Genomic DNA, 19,240 nt, shown 5'->3' on the forward strand with positions numbered 1-19,240 from the left:
TGCAATCTGTACTGACAAAAACAAGGAATTATGAGGCCACTTAGACAAAAAATGTTCTTGGGAGCACAAGCATAAAACACAATAGTGCAGTCTAGATGAAAAGTCACAGAATGACCTCAGCAGGTCCCGATGTCTTTGAGGCCATCTCCTAGTTGCTTGATGGTACTGTTCACTTGCACCTTTGTTTATTAACTGTACATGTAGTTTTGGTTATCCTATGCTATATTGTGTTGGGTACAGTGGCCATTGGTTTGTGTAAGGTGACCATATATTTATAGTACTGGCATACATTGTCATTTCTATCTTGTGATTGTTGAATCTACACCTTTCAGTGTTCATACATTTACTAGTTAATAACTGGGGGGCATTTGATTTTTTTTTTGCTGTTTTTAAGCTCTTATTATAAGTCCGATAAAACTGCATTTTTGACCATTTGGAGTACATCATCTTTTGTAGCCTTCTTATATGTGGTTTTGGATGTGTGGCAAACATTTATATTCTTTTATATGGTGCCAGCCTTTTTGTCTTCTTGGATGCGGCCATTTTTCTACTGCAAAACTGTGGTCCACCAAAAAGTGTCTACCTGAAAAAAAAAAAAAAAAAGAGATTACTAAATAAAATAAAAAAAACACCACTTTTTAATAACAGCTGTAGGAAGGCGCAAGAGTCCGTCGTTGATGGAAGGCATGTGTCACCAAGGTTCCTGGCCTCGGTGAAGTAAGAGCCAGTATTTTCAGGTGTCAGCAACAGCTAATGCTGATTGACACTTTGCTATTTTAGTATGGCTGTATAGCTGATCCGGGACGGCTCTTACTGGGAGTAGGCAAAATGCTGGGTGGGTGGCTACTCCCCACGTTCAAGGCCGGGTCTTGACTAGCCTATAAAAAACCCAGCAAGCAGTGTCTGCTGTGTATGGATTACTCCTCTCTGTCAGTCTCTGTGTTGGGACCTGGGAGTTTGGGTCTGGATTAAGACCTGCTACCTTGTTGGTGTGAAAGCAGGTGGATTCTGCTCTGTCCAAGGACTTCTTCTTTGCCGAATGGTGTGAACGAACACCAGAATCACAAGGTGACCGTTTTCCTTGAAGCAGACTTTTTGTTTTGTCACTTACTTAATGTGTGAACACTGAACTGTTTAATTCAAAGACTTTGTTGTTGCCTCTATACTGCGTCCACTAACCCTGCCTACCAGAGCGAGTCCCCACACAGTGTATGTATCTAGACTTTCAAACAAACCTCTGTCATAGTGATATATGAAAGCTTTCGATCTGTGAAGGCGCAAGTGCTGGGACCTCTAAAACGAGGAGAAAGAGGTTCACATAGAGCACTGTCTCTCCTCGCTGCTGGAGAGGGACTGAAGCCTGTCTTCTGCAGCGAGGAGAGACAGTGCTCTGTGTGAATGCCTCTTCCTCCTCATTCTAGCAATCTGTGGGGGTCTCAGCACTTGGATCCCGACCAGTCAAAAGCTTTAGGGTACGGCCACATGGTCAGGTTTCTGCATGCAGTTTTGGAAGCCAATATCAGGAGTGGTTCATAAAAGGAGAGAAAGTATAAAGGACAGATACGACATTTTTATGAATTCTCTCCTGGTTTTGGCTTCCAAAACTATGTGCAGAAAACTGACCGTGTGGCCGTACCCTAATACGTCACTGTGACATATCATATATGTATGGTCTGTTAAAGGAACAGGTGCACTGTAGCTGCTATGTTTATCCCCCATGGGGTGGACAAAACCCGTGGAAAGCGGAAGTGTTACCGTACAAAGTTATCTAATGGCAAGAATCATAGGAATAGGTCACATCGGTGGGATAATAGACTGATTTATTCTCACCGCACGGACAGACTGCTGCAAAGATGTGCGATAACAGTGTGACCGTATCATCCACAAATGGTGGATCCTCTCCATGGGTTGTACTGGGATGAGCTACACGTGTAGAGTGAAGCTGGGAACTGGATGAAATCACGAAGACCTAACGGAGATAATCTGTAGGAAGGATGTAATGGATGTGTTACTGGTAGTGTTGAGCGAAGCAAAGCATTCGAAGCGGAATTCGGTCCGAAGTTTAGGAAAATTTCGCTTCGCAACGAAGCCGAATTTCCTTGCGCTCGTGATAACAAATCAGGTTTTCCTAAAATGGCGGCTGCACGTGTTGCAAAGTGAAAGTAGGAACGTGAGATCACCCATAATGCCATGCCGCCAGCCAATCCACAGGTAGCCATCCCCTGTGAGGTCACAGCCCTATAAAACCCTCATCCCGGTCTCCGGCATTGTCCTGTGAGCTGAGCCTAGGGGGACACGGGGCAAGCGACATAGTTGCTACAATAATCCAGAGGCCATGTTTGATCCAGCCACAATGTTCGGCATCTGGTTTTAACCCTAATAAGCGAAATACCATTAGGTTCAACGAGGGATCCCGAACCTTACGGAGGAATCCACATGGGATTCTGGTCATCCCTGTTGTGAATTCCTCTATTTTATTGCTTTGAGGAAGGTTTTCCTGCCTAAATGTTGTGTACCATCACTGGTACCATCACACAGGAGCTCCTGCAAACACGCTCCGGCTCCCCCCGATACCCGACGGGGGAAGCTGACGCACACCCGAAGGGCCACGGGTTCTGAAGAGTTGAAAGTCCACGATTGGCATGACACCCCGCAGCCATGGCACCCGTCGCACGCGCCAGTGGGTGCCATCTTTAAATCCTCTGCCGCTGGCATATAGTTACTGTCTGCAGTCGTGAAAGCATTAACTTCCAAGTCTTCACACTGAGATTGGGCCACCAAGTGGGAAGAATATGATTAGGCAGAGTGGCCTGGGTATACCTGATTCACAGCGATTTGTGAATTAATTCAGAACAATTTCTTGGTGAACTTCGCTCATCTCTAGTTACAAGTAAAGGCCCGAGTTATTATCAGTGCCCCTCACTAGCTCTGTATCCACGGCCTGGACATGTTATATACAACCTATACACCCGGATGAACCCCTGTACAGGTCTATTGTATTGTACCAGTGACATTAATATATGACAGGATAGGGGATAAATAGTTGATCGCTGGGGGTCTGCCCGCTGGGACCTCCACCAATCCCAAGAATAGGGGTGCCATTTCCCTCGTTTTGACGGAGCAGCACATTGGGCATAGGCCCTGCCACGCCATTCATTCTCTATGGAAGCGCCAGAGATAGCAAGTACAACGCTCAGCTATTTCTGGCACTCCGATAAATGGAGCAATAAGAATGGATCAGATCGGGGCAATGTGACCTCAGTTTTCATGATCGGTGGGGGTACCCATGCTTATTCCCTATAACTTCTAAACTTGGCACAACCCCTTTAACAGACAGCAGTACACCAATTCGGACCCTCATTGATTAGTAAGAGAGGAGAGCTTTGGTTCTGGAGGACCCAACATGTCCATGTATTACCTGAACAGCCCACCACAAATGACAGCAGACCTCTGGTGGTCTTAGCACTGTTAGCCCTGTTATGACAGCCCCTCTGCCCCTGAGACAGTCCATTTCTTTGGTACTAGTGTCTTCTGCTAGCAAAAACAGTTGATTACAGGTGGACCCTGGCTGCAGGACCCCACAATCAGCACGAGGGTGGCCGCACATGTGGAGGGGAATCTTGTTCACTTTGGGAACTTCGTTCTAGAGATAGTTGCAGGTCCTGGAGGTGGCAGCTGCACCCATCTGACATTGGTGGGATATCCTAGCAATAGCCACCAATGTTCCAGGAGAGAAAACTCCTTTAAGGGTACAGTGACTGAAATGTACGTAGGCAAAAACTGGCGTTTATGGGGGCTATTTAGTGGGCAGTTATCGGGCACTTATTTTCTCTAATGAAAGCATGGTATTATACACTGAAAAGGGGAATGTGTGCTTAATGGATGTCCTGGGGATGGTGGAGGTGGCCAATTTCATTCATTTTACAATGTCCCAGGTCAATAACCCATATAATGCGGATAGTTAAAGTAGATTTTTGGGGAAGAAAATGTCCGGAATGGGTTAGAAATAAAAAGGGTACAGGGCAAAAGAAAAACAGAGTGTTAATCAAAGAGCTATTTGGATACAAATCCAAAAGATCTTAGAGTAACTGCAGGGCGCTAATAGGAGGGAGAGTTAATCGCTAAAAGAAGAAGTAGTAGGCGGCTGCCAATAGTGGCTGTATATGTAGAAAGCAGTGCTACATAGGTATATATAGTGAAAAGGAAAGAAAGTTGTCAGCCACAGGGAGAGGCGCCATCTACTGATGGTTACTAAAAATCAATATAAGAGAGCAGAAAAAGCATAAGTCAAAGTGTAAATATTCATAAAGCAGAAATTTAAAAAATGGGTGTGAATAAGTACCTAAAATAATGATAATAAAATAATAATAAATGATAATAAAAATAATAAAGACTGCAATTGTGAATAAATACTTCCTCCTCTCTCAAAGATCCTCCAGTTATGCAAGCACTAGTGGGATGCCGTATACTCCAAATATTCCTCTTTCTACCACAGCTCCTGTAGGAAAAGCGCACCAATAGTGGAGCACAGTATAGGCTTCTCACCTGCACCTTTCCCTATTATACTCACAGGGGCGCCCCTGATGAAGCTTTGGAGCGAAACCCGGGTCGGGCAGGAGCAATAGGCTGCTATTTGTTATAATCTCTTGTGTCCACCTACATTTGTGAGTATAATTAAAAAAAGGTTTTATCTACTGAATAGCGGCTCTTCACTATTGGAGCTTTTATGTTATATAGAACTACTAAGGAATAAGAACATCGGAGGATTTGTGGTGTTTACTGTGTCTGAGGTGCCTGATTTCCACCTGCCCCTGTGAGTATAATAGGGAAAGGTGCAGGTGAGAAGCCTATACCGTGCTCCACGATTGGTGCGATGTAGTGGAAAGAGGAATATTTGGAGTATATGGCATCCCACTAGTTGCTTGCATAACTGGAGGATCTTTGAGAGAGGAGGAAGTAGTGAATAATCGCGCGGACCTGAAAAAACGCATGCTGATATTGTGAATTGAGCCCACTTCACTCCTGGGACCCGCAGCAGTAAAACCATTGTGACACCACGGTTTGGAACTTTTGTGACTTTAAATTGTGAATAAATAACTCACTTCACCAGGGAGGTGGGCTGTGGGATAAAGCTCAAGGCACCCACAAACACAACTTCCCTCGCCTGGATCGCTTGTAGTGTCTTAGGAAGAACGGCAGTCCCACTGACGGATGGTACTTCTGGTAAAATCCTTTATCGGTATCACAGCTCAACGCGTTTCAGGGGTGTTACCTCATACCCCCTTCCTCAGGAGCAACCACACTTAAAGGGGTTGTCCGGGTTCAGAGCTCTGAACCCGGACAACCCCTTTAATAAAATAATAAAATCATGGAGTTATGGGCACTTATTCACACCATTTTTTACATTTCTACTTTATGAATATTTACACTTTGACTTATCCTTTCTCTGCTCTCTTATATTGATTTTTAGTAACCATCAGTAGATGGCGCCCCCCTGTGGCTGACAACTTTCTTTCCTCACCGATCGCGTGCTTCTGACCCTGCTGTAGTGTTGAGCGAACTCGTGGTTTCAGGTTCGGGTCATCTAAGAATCCTGTTACGGATTCCGCTACCACAGACCATAACTTATAAAGTGGCCCCGTAGATGGAAATATGAAAAGTTATGGGTGTCAGAATATGGGGATGCAGTTTTTATTATAGTCCGTTTTAGCTGAATCCGGAATAACGGAGTTCTTAGATAACCCGAACCTTCATGGTCCTGGCCTGGCTCGAAATGCCCGCTCAGACAATCTCTGGCTGAGCGTGAATTTCCAGACATTTCCTATGTGTCCATCTGAGAGCAGCGGCGCCCAGAGCAGCGTCACGCGTCGGCGGTGTGGGATCAGTCCCGTGGGTATTGCTTTTTCTTTATATTTAACTCATTCTGGTCTGTTAAAAAAAAAAAATTCCACCCCTGGAAAATCCCGTTTAAAGGACTTGCCCCCTTTCAAGGAGTATTTCTCTGACCAATTTTTCACCTACCCACAGGACGTGTGTCTGATGGGACCTCTACTTATTGCCAAACTGGGGTACTCCGGTGCCATGTTGCCCCCATCTGCATGCCCACTGGAGGAGGAATCTGAATGGAGGGAGTGGAGTCCCCCAAAGACTTTCAATGACACAACATGCTGCTGGAGGGGACAGAGGATTGGGGCCCTCACCTCTCTAGCACTTCCCATAGGTGATAAACACTCTTTATATTTCTACTTCCACCAATCGGCGCGTCCTGATGACGTCAGCGGCCGCTGTCAGGCGGATCACGTGCGCGGGCAGGTCACATGACGCCTGTCACCTGAGCGCTGCTCCAGTATGGCGCCCTCGGCTGTCTAGAGACTCGGAGAAGTCATGTAGAGCTGCTCCCTGCTTCGTCCTCCGCACACTGATCGGCGCTGCTCTCAGCTGTGTGCTCCGCTGTAGAAGCCATGAACGGCCCCGTGAGCGCTGGGCCGGAGGAGCTGGTGTGGGAGAGACCGTGGTCCCTGGAGGAGATCGGAAGGAGCAGCCAGAACTGGTCACTGGCGGCCGATGCTGGGGTGAGGGAGATGTGGCCCGGGGTCTGGCCCCGAATGGAGGAAGAGTTGTCAGTGGCAACCAATCCGATTACAGCTAGGGGTCATGTGACTGGTTACTATGGGCAACTGCAGCGCCTTCTATCTGCTCTATTCTTTATGTAGAAGGCCTGATGGAGTCCGGGGGTCAGTGACGGAGTCTCTGTCTAAGGCCTCTTGCACACGACCGTATGGCTTTTTCAGTGTTTTGCGGTCCGCAAAAAATATGGATGACATCCGTGTGCATTCCGTTTTTTGCAGAACGGAACAGCTGTCCCCCGATAGAACAGTACTATCCTTGTCCGTTATGCGGACAATAATAGGACATGTTCTATCTTTGAACGGAAATACGGAAACGGAAGGCATACGGAGTACCTTCCGTTTTTTTTGCGGATCCATTGAATTGAATACGTTCCGTTTTTGCCTTCCGTATACTGAACCAAACGGGGGAAAAAATCTTTGTGTGCAAGAGGCCTCATGCACGTTTGCACACAAACGTATTTTCTTTCTGTGTCCGTTCCGTTTTTTGGCGGACCGCATACGGAACCATTCATTTTAATGGGTCTGCCAAAAAAAAAACCAGAAGGTACTCTGTGTGCATTACGTTTCCGTATTTCCGTTCCGCAAAAAAATAGAACATGTCATTATTGTCCGCATTACAGACAAGGATAGGACTGTTCTATTGGGGCCAGCTGTTCCGTAAAATACTGAATGCACACGGACGTCATCCGCATTATTGGCGGATTTGTTTTTTTGCAGACCGCAAAATACATACAGTCGTGTGCATGAGCCCTTAGAGGGCTTTTCCAGAGGTCAAATATTGATGTCTTACCCTTAGGATAGGCCATTGACATTTAATCCGCTGGGACCCCTGGCCTAAGTGACTAGGACACCTGTCCCCGTATGGATATGCCACTATGCCCGTATAAAACGCATGAGGCCCGTTTGATTCATTCTGCTGTTCGGAATGGATTAGACCACCGTTCAGCCAGCAGCGATGACATAACCATAAGGATAGATGTTTAACCCCTCAGATGCTGTGCCGTCCATTACGACCAAGGCACCAGAGAGGTAATTTATCAGGATTGGGCTGATTCTGTTACCTGAACAGAACACCTGCGAAGAGATTGCGGTAGTCGTTCTGTTGCTATGGCAGCCTGTCTTGGCAGGACTGTCCTAGGCAAGTTCCTATTGAGAATCTGTCAGCAGTTCTATTCTGCTAGGTCAGGGATCAGCAGCCTTCGGCACTCCAGCCGCTGTGATACTACAATTCCCAGCATGCACACTTACTCGGCTGTTCTTGAACCTCCCATAGTAGTAAAAGAGGTTGCTGATCCCTGCGCCAGGTTCTACCAGCACCAGCGCTGCCAACGAGTCCCTATATTCATGAAGTCACTTCCCCCCCCGCCCACCTGCCTCTGATTGACAGGTTTTGCTCCATATGATTCAGCAGCAGGGGGCGGGGAGAGCCTGGAGCTCATGAATATCAGGACTCATCAGCATGTGTTGGAGCTGTTTAGCACAAGATTTTAGCAAAACGGCTTTGTCAATTAAAGAAAGTGACCCAGCATTTTTCCAAGGGGATCTGTCACCAGTTTCTGTTGCTAGTTACGACACCATAAAACTGGTGACGGATTCCCATTAAGCCTTGCTGGTGGCAGGACTTGATAGGAATCTCACAGTTCTACCATAGAGTGCAATAGTGTGTTCTTGCAGACTGTGGTATAATTGATCCAACATTTGCACGTTCCAGTCCCCTAGGGTGGCTAAGAATAAAGTTTAAAATAAAGAAAAAAAAGTTTTAAAAAATTCAAAGGCCCCCTTTAGTGAACTATCACAATGTGAAAGTATTTGTCCTGTACTGTGAACGCCGTGACAGAAAAATCAAAATGTTGCCTTGCCTCCCCAAAAAATGTGATGGAAACTGATCAAAAAGTAATACGTACGTACGTACATATGTGTCACTAAAAACTACAGAGAACGTGCCCCGTAAATGGAAATATGAAAAGTTATAGGTGTCAGAATATTGAGATGCAAAGAGATTCTTTTCAAATATATTAAAACATAAAAAATCTATATAAATTTGGTATCGCTGTTATCATACTTCACCCACAGAGAAAAGTTATGTCATTTATACCGCACAGTGAACACCGTAGAAATGAAACCCATCCAGCAATGGCACAAATTATTTTATTTCCAATTCCCCAACCCCATTAATATTTTTTTCCAGCTTAACAATACTTCATATGGAATATTAAATGGTGGCATTAGAAAGAACTTGTCCTGCAAAAAGCAAGCCACTGTACGGGTTACGGGTTTTGGAAGGCAGGGAGGAAAAAATGAAAATGCAAAAATTGAAAACGGCTGCAGTGAAGGGGATTAAATAACCTGGACAATCCTTTTAACCACCTAATAACTTAAAGGGGTGGTCTCACTTAAGCAAAAGGCATTTATCATTTAATGAAAGTTAATACAAGGCACTTACTAATGTATTGTGATTGTCCAAATTGCTTCCTTTGCTGGCTGGATTCATCTTTCATTACACTGCTCGTTTCCAAGGTTATGTCCACCCTACAATCCAGCATTTCCTGGCAGCCCCGTGGAGAGCCCCGGTACGTCACCGGATCTCCAAAAAATGCCTTTGACCTGCGCGATTTAGTGCAGGGCAAAGGAGAGCATCGGAGCACGAACTGGGCTCCCGGGGTGAAAATGGAGGAATGGAGGAAAATGGAGGAATGTCCGGATTAAGCTCTGAACCTGGACAACCCCTTTAAAGGATAACTGTCGTATTTATTTATTTTTGGAGTATTGGATTGTGGTGATTAATCACCTTGGTGGCCCTATTTCAACTTTTCACTGTGTATTCAATTACCCCTTAATTCCACAGTTTTGTTCCCTGCACTGCCTACTTTTACCTGTGCTTAAAATAGGGTTGCTAGGCATGGTCCGTCTATCTGTTGAAGGACGGAGGACGCAGAAGCAGGCTGCGTGCAAGGTCACATTACTGACAGCCAGGGACTGTAAGTAAATTATTAAAGCCAGGTCCTCCCCAGCAGCTGATAACAGTGCCTGGGCTGTGTGCACTTCTCCCTGTCCCTGCGCTTGGCAGACGCTCCCTCACAGAGCTGGAGAATGCAGAGTGGAAGCAGCGCACAACAGGGAAGGGAGATCTGCCGTCTGCTCAGTGAATAAATAAAAGCAACATGTGGTAAGAGGACCCCTTTGTGCTGCAGGAGATTAACCCTTTAGGGGGAGGGCTCTGGTTACTGACACTTTTGCGGGGCTATTGTTACTGGCTAGTGAGGGCAGGCGGGATTAGCCTCAGGGTGAGGGCAGTGGCGGCCATCTAAACTGAATAGTGAAATTGCAGTTTTATGCAGACTGGTTGCTAAGGGCTGAATCTTATTAAATATGCGGTAAGTCAGTCTAAGGCCCCTTTCACACGGGCGAGTATTCCGCGCGGATGCGATGCGTGAGGTGAACGCATTGCACCCGCACTGAATACCAACCCATTCATTTCTATGGGGCTGTGCACATGAGCGGTGATTTTCATGCATCACTTGTGCGTTGCGTGAAAATCGCAGCATGCTCTATATTCTGCGTTTTTCACACAATGCAGGCCCCATAGAAGTGAATGGGGCTGCGTGAAAATCGCAAGCATCCGCAAGCAAGTGCGGATGCGGTGCGATTTTCACGCACGGTTGCTAGGAGACGATCGGGATGGAGACCCGATCATTATTATTTTCCCTTATAACATGGTTATAAGGGAAAATAATAGCATTCTGAATACAGAATGCATAGTAAAACAGCGCTGGAGGGGTTAATTTTTTTAAAATTTAACTCACCTTAATCCACTTGATCGCGATGCCGGCATCTCCTTCTGTCTCCTTTACTAAACAGGACCTGTGGTGAGCATTCATTATAGGTCAAGGACCTTTGGTGACGTCACTCCGGTCATCACATGGTACGTCACATGATCTTTTACCATGGTGATGACCGGAGTGACGTCATCAAAGGTCCTTTACCCAGGTCCTGAAGAAAGAATACAGAAGGAGATGCCGGGCTGCGCTATCAAGTGGACTAAGGTGAGTTAAATTATTTTTTATTTTTTTTAACCCCTCCAGCGCTGTTTTACTTTGCATTCTGTATTAAGAATGCTGTTATTTTCCCTTATAACCATGTTATAAGGGGAAATAATACAATCTACAGAACACCGATCCCAAGCCCGAACTTCTGTGAAGAAGTTCGGGTTTGGGTACCAAACATGCGTGATTTTTCTCACGTGAGTGCAAAACGCATTACAATGTTTTGCACTCGCGCGGAAAAATCGCGGGTGTTCCCGCAACGCACCCGCACATTTTCCCGCAACGCCCGTGTGAAAGAGGCCTAATAGTACCTGATTCTGGAATATCATGTTATTAGTAACTACATATATGAAAATTGAAATTAGGGTCTAAGTGTGACAGTTCTCCTTTAAGTGTCTTGTATTAACTTTATCTACATGATAAATGCCATTTGCTGAAGTGACACAACCCCTTTAACTGTTCTGCCTGAACCCAGCTTGGGTAGAATGGGGGACTGCTTTAGCTGCTCATATCTCTGGATTCGTAGCAGCTAGAGATATGGGCCTGGTCTTGTTTGAAAGACTACATACAAGAATGACAACATTAGCTGAACATCAGCTGGAGATATCGTTGTTAGAAATCGAGTCAGGAATAAATGCAGTGAAACCTGCTTTTACTTTCACTTTCAGCTGACAACCGAAAGCAAATGCAGACAAAACTGACTGAACATGATTGTGAAATGGTGCGAGTTTCACTGAACGCATCCGCAAACAATCCGGATCGTTCGTGTGAAAGAGGCCTTAAAGTGATATCTTCCCAGCAGCTAAAGCAGCCGCCTGCCCCTTTCAGTCTGAGCAGTTCACGAGCTGACAAGCTGCAGGAGGAAAGAAAAAAATAATAAAAAATATATAGAAATGTGGCATTATCATCATTGTAGTGACCCACATAATAAAGTTATACCACACAGTGAACATGGTAAATTAAATTCCACAAAATAATTTTAAAGGGAACCTGTCATCAATTTTATGCAGACCTCACTGAGGGCAGCATAAAATAGTGACAGAAATGCTGATCTCAGCGGTGTGTCACTCATGAGCTAAAAGTAAGTGGTCGCTGAAAACCAGCATCATAATCATTGCAGACTGGGCCTGGAAAAGAGTCAAATCTACCTGAGAAGAGTCCTGGTTATTATAATCTCCTGCTCTCCCGCCCGTCTGCTGATGATTGGCCGTTCTCTTCTAGAGAGAAAGGGAGACAACTAGGTAGAAGACTGTCAGTCATCAGCAGGTGGAGCTGGAGCCTATGAATACCCAGGACTCTTCTCAGGCGGCCGGGTCTCTTTTCCAGGCCCATTTACCATTTTCGCCTCAGGGGATGTTCACATGGTGGCTTTTTAATCAGAATTTTGCCCGCACGTAAAAACCCGCGTCCTCTCTGCCTCCCTCGCATCTCAATGGGAGGCAGCACTGAGGATCAGGCCCAGTCTGCAATGTTTGGGATGTTGGTTCTCGGCAACCTCTTACTTTTAACTTTTTTATGACCGCAGAAATCAACTCGCCTGTCTCTACTTTATACTACCATTAGTATGGGCAGCATGAGGGTCCATTCACACGTCCGTGTGTGTTTTGCGGATCCGCAAAACACGGACACCGGCAATGTGCGTTACGCATTTTGCGGACCGCACATCGCCGGCACTAATAGAATAGGGCATGTTCTATTTTTTTCGGGAACGGAAATGCGTACCCGGAAGTGCGGGTTTGTGCGGCACCATAGAAATGAATGGGTCCGCAATTCCGTTCTACAAAATGCGGAACAGAATTGCGGACGTGTGAATGGACCCTAAAGTTGATGACAGGTTTCCTTTTAAAATTGCAATTTTTAAAAAAACATTTCCCCTTTTAAAAATAAATTAATAAAAGCTATTTAATACTATATATATACACCAAAATGGTTCCTAAAAACCTACAACTAAGGCTACATGCACACGAACGTTGTTTGTTTCCGTGTACGTTCCGTTTTTTTTTGCGAATAAGATGCGGACCCATTAATTTCAATGGGTCGGCAAAAAATGCGAACAGCACACCGTGTGCTGTCCGCATCAGTATGTCCGTTCCGTAGCCCCGCAAAAAATAAATAAAACATGTCCTCTTCTTGTCCGTTATAGGCATCGTTACAATGGATCCACAAACAAAAAATGGACGTCAAACGGATCCGCAATTTGTGGACCACAAAACACGTACGGTCGTGTGCATGTAGGCTTATCCCGCAAAATAAAATTTCGAAGAAAAATTTTTAAAGTTCTTACTGCTGGGACACAAAGGGCGAAAATGTTACTGGTCCTTGAGGGGACATTCACACGGTGGCTTTTTAAGTGGAATTTTGGTGCAGGCAGCACATCGAAAAACCCGCTGACGGCTGCGTCCTCTCTGCCTCCTGAGGATCGCAGAGCGTCTTTACGCCACCACTCCATGATCCTCAGTGCTGCCTCCCATTGAGATGTGAGGGAGGCAGAGAGGACGCGGGTTTTTACGTGCGGGCAAAATTCTGATTAAAAAGCCACCATGTGAACATCCCCTGAGGCGAAAATTAATTGCCACTAAGGGTTTAAAAATGCAATTGTGTCCCCTAAGTTGAGCGCCCACAAGATTTACTTCAGACACGTATTAAAAATCTACAGTAAAAAAAAAAGTGCCATTTTTGCGAGGGTTTTTCCAATTTTTGTGTGACTGTTAGGCGGTTAAAGTCCATCCGTCAGCAGATTTGTTCCTATGACACTGGCTGACATGTTGGCAGCTGAAGGCATCTGTGTTGGTACCCTGTTCATATGTGCCCGTATTGCTGAGAAAAAGGAAGTTTAAAAATATGCAAATGAGTCTCTAGGAGCAACGGGGGTGTTGCTGTTACTCCTAGAAGCTCCGTTTTCTCTACAACTTCTGTCATCACACCTGGCCGTGACTTCTCCTAAAGCAAACCAAAGTGCATCGGACGCGGCAGTTACAGAGAGCAGAGCCTTTAGGTGTAACGGCAACACCCCCGTTGCTCCTAGAGGCTCATTTGCATATATTAAGACATCATTTTTCTCAGCAATGTGGGCACATATGAACATGGGACCAACACAGATGTCTTCAGCTGCCAAGCACACATGTAACAGGTCAGCCAGTGTCATAGACAAACCTGCTGACAGGCTGTCGTCGGTAGGTCATCATTGTTAGATTGTGAGGGTCCAACTGCCGACACCCCACAGATCAGCTATTTGAAGGGACAGCGATGTTTGTGCGAATGCTGCGTCCTCTTCAGTGTTGGCCTGCCACCGTGTATATGGTAGCAGCAGTGCAGTGTAATTACAGCTGTCCACTTTAATTGAAGAGTAAGCTGTAATTACCCGTCGCTGCCACTAGAAAGCGACGGCGAACAGGCGAACATTGAGGAGAACTTACATAAGCACAGCAGCCTCTTCCAATACCTGATCGGCGGTGATGCTGGAAGTCGGACCCCCGCGTACCTGATACTGATGGCCTGTACTGAGGATAGTCATCAGTATCATGAACCTGGACAACCCTACGACTAAACACCGTTCAAGTAATGTATCCAGCGTCACAGGAAGCGCCCAGCTAGATGGTCGATTGCCATTAGTGCATCACTAGTCCTTCTCTCTGCACTTGGAGACCACAGAGACCTACGTGGAAGATCAGATTTTATATATTTTTATTTGTTGTCCTCCACTTGCTTGTGCTGTTATTGTGGTTCCCGTATATACGTGAATCTTCCCTTGTAATATCTGCCTTGTCATTTGCCGTTGTAAGTCTATACCATGCAGAATTCTCTACCCGATCCATTGTTGATCAGTAAGCAGATCTCCTGGCCATTTCCTTACCATTTGTGCTCTTATTGCTTCAGCTCCTGCATTTTCTCCAAGAGTTCTCCCACCAAACCATCTCTAGAACACATGAAATCGAGAAGCAGCTGGATGGACTTGTCCATGAAGCAAAGACCTCCGAGTGCCGGCTGCACAACATCTTCAACGATTTCCTCATGTTATCTAACACTCAGTTTATAGAGAATGTGAGTGACCGGTGTTTGTTCCTTTAGTAAATGGTGGGAGGTAAAACGTCTACAAATGCTCCATCACTTGTGTTAGATGTACCAAGGAACGTTCATGTTATAGTAATAGTCCTAATCTTTATATACCGTACCTCCACAATTCAGAGGGGACATGTAGAAATCAAAATGGACATCACAGATTTACAGGCTTGGGGTTGACGCAAAAAGGTAAAATTGATTGTTTTCTAAAGTGGTCCGGCCATTTTTGTACTAAATAGTGCAGTGCAGATGTAGGCGAATGAGCTAGTACCTAGAGTGTCGGGATTACTGTCAGAAGAAGGACATTCGGTTCTGAAGAATGAGGTGGGTGTAAACAGGGAGGAGACAGTTTAGGAAATGTGATAAGCCTGCCTAAAAACATATGTTTTAAGGTAAGTTTAAAGCTAAAAAATTTGAGTAAGTTGGGAATTAACCTGATTCTCCAGGGCAATGCATTCTAGAGAGCTGGGGCAGCTCAAAAGAAGTCTTGAAGGTCAGATTGTGAGGTTTGAATTATGGAGGATATTAATCTTAGATCGTTGGCAGAACGGAGAGCGTGAGTAGGGTGGTAGACAGAAATCAGGATGGTTATGTAAGTAGGTACCACACTAGAGAGGTTTGTGGGTGAGGATGAGGAGTGTGAACTGTATTGTGTGGTGGATGGGTAACGTGACTGGCACAGGCTAAAGGCATCAGTGTAGGGGTTGGCCAAAAAGATGATCCTGGCTGCTGCATTTAGGACAGACTGAACGGGAGAGAGTTTAGTGAGTGGAAGACCGATTCGTTACAGTAGTCAAGACGAGAATGAATAATAATGGTTTCCATGAAAAAAAGGTGGTTTCTGGAGATGTTCTTGATGTGCAGACGACACCAGAGTGCCAGTGATTGAATATGTGGAGCCAAGGAAAGACATAACACCAAGACAGCGGGTGTGCAGCCCAGTAGTTATGATGGGGCTCCGAATGAAATATCAGGTATAAGTAGGTTAGGAGATGGGGGGGGAAAGACAAGAAGTTCAGTTTTTGAAAAATTTATGGGGTCATTTATCAAACTGGTGTAAAGTGGATTCCACCTTTCATTTTTGATAGCTCCTTTGGAAAATGAAAGGAGAAATCTGATTGGTTGCTATGGGCAACTAAGCCAATTCTACTTTACACCAGGTTAATAAATGACCCCCTTAGTTTCAGATAAGGGACATGTTAGACACAGCGGGCGGACAGTCATTGATGTTCTAAAGTACGGCAGGGGGTGATGTCGTCAAATCTGCTGATGGTCTGTCCGATAGGGACTGGTATTGGGTCATAAGGCTGTGAAGAGCTCCGTTTCTTCACCATTGACTTGTAAATGTGTCAGCAGATTGCAGGCGGTTGTTTATGGCAGCCTGGTTTCTGTCTAGAGATGATTTGATTTTGAATAGTTTTTATGCATTTTTATAGTATATAAGCTTAAAAAGCATGTTGGTTCCATACCAGACTAAAGGCCTTTCAGGTGGGCCAACTCAGCAGGCAATTATTGGGAACACACCGCTCGTTCACGATATTTGCCTGCTCATAAGAGTAGCTGAGGGCTGCATATAGATGCAGCAATCATCTCCTCTGTAAGGAGACGAGCGATCGCTGCTGTGATCACATGCCCACCTAAAGAATCTGTTACTGGGCAGAGGATCCCTGCTTACACAGGACGATCTGCTGCCCAGAAACAATCATTTTTGGCATCTGCATTGACCATGCTTTTACTTAATGAACCAGTGCTTGCTGGTGATCATCAGGACCTTTACACAAGGCAGTGTTCCTGATGATTGCTGTGATCATCAGCCCGTGTAAAGGGGCCTTTAGTCATGGTGGTAATGACATCATGATTTCACTTACCATGCGCTGCTCTAAATTTGATATATAAATGTAATTGTACAACAACTAGTAACTGGGTCTGTTTTTCTCCAGAGGGTGTATGATGAAGAAGTGGAGGAACATGTTGTAAAATCTGATGCAGTAGAGAAACCAGAACCGGTAAGTCTCATCAAACAGAACTGATTTCGCACTTTATTTTGTTCTGTTCTTTTACCTGCATTTTACAGTAAGTTAATATTTGTCACCACCAGTCGCTGCTACTTTCCACACATTTCAATGTAACCAGGCGATCAGATAAAACTTTCAAAGAACTGTCCAACCCCGCGTGTCGCTGCGAGGGGTTATTAATTACTTTCCCTATTGTACTGGGAGGGGAGCATAGATAAAGCCAATCCTCGTTTTACCTAACAAAAAGAGTGTAAAAAATGAATTTCTTGAATTTGGATTTAAAACGACAGTTTTTTAGCCCTTTTATATTTGAAGAATAAAGGGGCTTTGCAATAGGATGGTTGTTAAAACTCCCTTCCTCCCTGCCTTGCCTACTGAACTGGCACTCGGATCAATACATGACCATTCAGTCTCTGTCTGTGCAATGCACGGCACACCCTTATGTCGCATATGTGACATGGCTGCAATGGAAATAGCACGTCGGGCGTGCCCTCACCATTCGCCTACTGTATCGTTTAGGCTCTGTTCGGTCATCATCATCCATAAGGCCTCATGAAAACTAAAAATGCATGCTGTGTGGTATACAATCTCTTGGCGGTGGGCAACTTTTAAGAAAAGGTCTAGTATATGGCGTCTTCTGGGTGTTAAGGATCTATGAAACAAAGCCAAACTTCTCAGCACTTATATGAGGCTTTTTAAGCCTTGTTCACAAGTGACTGACTAGATGCAGATTTGCTGTCGTGGATTGAAGTGCGACAAACCTGCAACGTTGTACAGTACTAACAAAGGGAATACGTTTATAGCAATTCTCATTCACATGTGGCAGAAAAAATCCACAGCAAAAACTGACCTGTTATGCGTATTTTAAGGGGCATCTGTCAGCAGGTTTGTACCTATCGCACTGGCTGATCAGTTTCATGTGCACTTGGCAGCTGAAGGCATCTGTGTTGGTCCCATGTACATATGTGCCCGCAGTGCTGAGAAAAATGATGTTTTAGTATATGCAAATTGGCCTCTAGGAGCAACAGGGGCGTTGCTGTTACACCTAGAGGCTCTGCTCTCTCTGCAACTGCTGCACTTTGACGGGAACAAGCAGCGAAAATGTGATCACTCCTGTCCTGACTAACGTCTCGTGTTGCAGTAGAGGAAAGAAGCTTACCGGCAGTTATCTGTGCCGGATACTGAAGCACACAGCGCAGTGAGAGACTTTAGGAGTAATGCAGGGGGCACAGTAGTTGCAGAGAGAGCTGAGCCTCTGGGAGTAACTGCATTTTTCTCAGCAATGGGGGCACATATGAACATGGGACCAACACAGATGTCTTCAGCTGCCAAGTGCACATTCACATCTGCAGCTTCTGCAACAAAATCAATGGCAAAACGCACCACAAGCAGAAAACCAGTCACGTGTGAACCCAGTCATATAGTTCTGCACGTGCATTTAACGCTGTACACGCCAGACTCCAGACAGGTTTGAGATGTTAGATTAATCATCCTTCTCCCGGTGGAAAGCAGAAAGAACCTACAAGTTCTGTAACTCGTGTTCATTTTGATCTGTTTATTCGACATGAGTGACAAGGGGGGCGAGAAGAAGGAATGTGAAAAACGTAACGTACAGTGCTTGGGTCTCTAGGGGGGAAGTGAGGGACCAAGCGTACCAAGAGAAGAGATATTGGAGAAGTCTAATCAAAGACACGGCCTAGAGATGACCACTATTACTAGCATTACTTAGAATAGTGGGATTGGGTTAGGTAGATCTTGTGATTTTGTATGGACTGTGGCCGGGGCGATGTGATCGGGCAGATAGGTTTCTCTTCATTTTCCATGTTGTTTGTTCTTTTTTGCTTTATTAATTATAGTTGATAACATTTCTTACCATTTTAAAGGAGAAAACCCGGGAGCAGAAGGAAGTAGAACTGATCCCAAAAATCCAAGAAGCTGTAAATTATGGATTACAAGTTCTGGAAACGGCATTTGAACAACTTGACATCAAGGCAGGAAACTCTGATTCTGAAGATGAGGAAGTCAATGAAAGGGTTGAACTTATTCTGGAGCCAAAGGTAAAGTGTCATTCCACCAGACAGAACTAATGGAAATGCCACTGATATGAGGTAACAGAAAGACCTTCTACACATACAAAAGCCTGTGGAATCATGGGCGAATTAAAGAGGACAAGTCACCATGAAATGCAGTGCATGCCTGTTATAGAGCAGGAGGAGCTGAGCAGACTGATATATATAGTTTCTTGCCCAGTTTCCTTGGGGGACACAGAAGACCTTGGGTATAGCTCATCTCCATAGGAGGCGTGACACTAAGTGAAAGCTGTTAAGCCCCTCCTCCACAGCTATACCCTCAGCCTGGAGAGAGAGACTGCCAGTTTTTGCTTAGTGTCCAAGGAGGCAAGACACTCCCTGCTCTGCAGGGCTGTTTTTCTCCTTGTTTAAATTTTTGATTTTTACTTTTTTCTTTTCTTTTTGTTCCAGATCATCAGGGACAA

At 45.1% G+C, this 19,240-nt stretch overlaps 1 protein-coding gene and 1 long non-coding RNA gene across 4 annotated transcripts in view; one reads left to right on the forward strand and one right to left on the reverse strand.

Moving 5' to 3' along the window:
- On the reverse strand, positions 1-6,239 carry LOC121004695. The gene is made up of 2 exons (XR_005779813.1): positions 6,022-6,239; positions 1-583 (listed from the first exon to the last, which is right to left on the reverse strand). It is a non-coding gene; the product is annotated as an uncharacterized LOC121004695 (long non-coding RNA).
- Positions 6,240-6,300: 61 nt separating this feature from the next.
- Positions 6,301-19,240, forward strand: part of LOC121006119 (WASH complex subunit 2A-like) — a 131,883-nt gene continuing 118,943 nt past the window's right edge. For 2 of the 3 annotated variants that reach the window (XM_040439047.1, XM_040439049.1), the window contains exons 1-4: positions 6,301-6,572; positions 14,549-14,713; positions 16,672-16,737; positions 18,630-18,803. In XM_040439047.1, coding sequence (XP_040294981.1) covers positions 6,462-6,572; positions 14,549-14,713; positions 16,672-16,737; positions 18,630-18,803 — 516 coding nt within the window. In that variant the 5' untranslated portion in view covers positions 6,301-6,461. The remainder of the gene's footprint in view (positions 6,573-14,548; positions 14,714-16,671; positions 16,738-18,629; positions 18,804-19,240) is intronic. The other variant, XM_040439048.1, reaches the window with a different exon arrangement.

Source organism: Bufo bufo, chromosome 6 (genome assembly GCF_905171765.1).
Source record: "Bufo bufo chromosome 6, aBufBuf1.1, whole genome shotgun sequence".
NCBI lineage: Eukaryota > Metazoa > Chordata > Amphibia > Anura > Bufonidae > Bufo > Bufo bufo.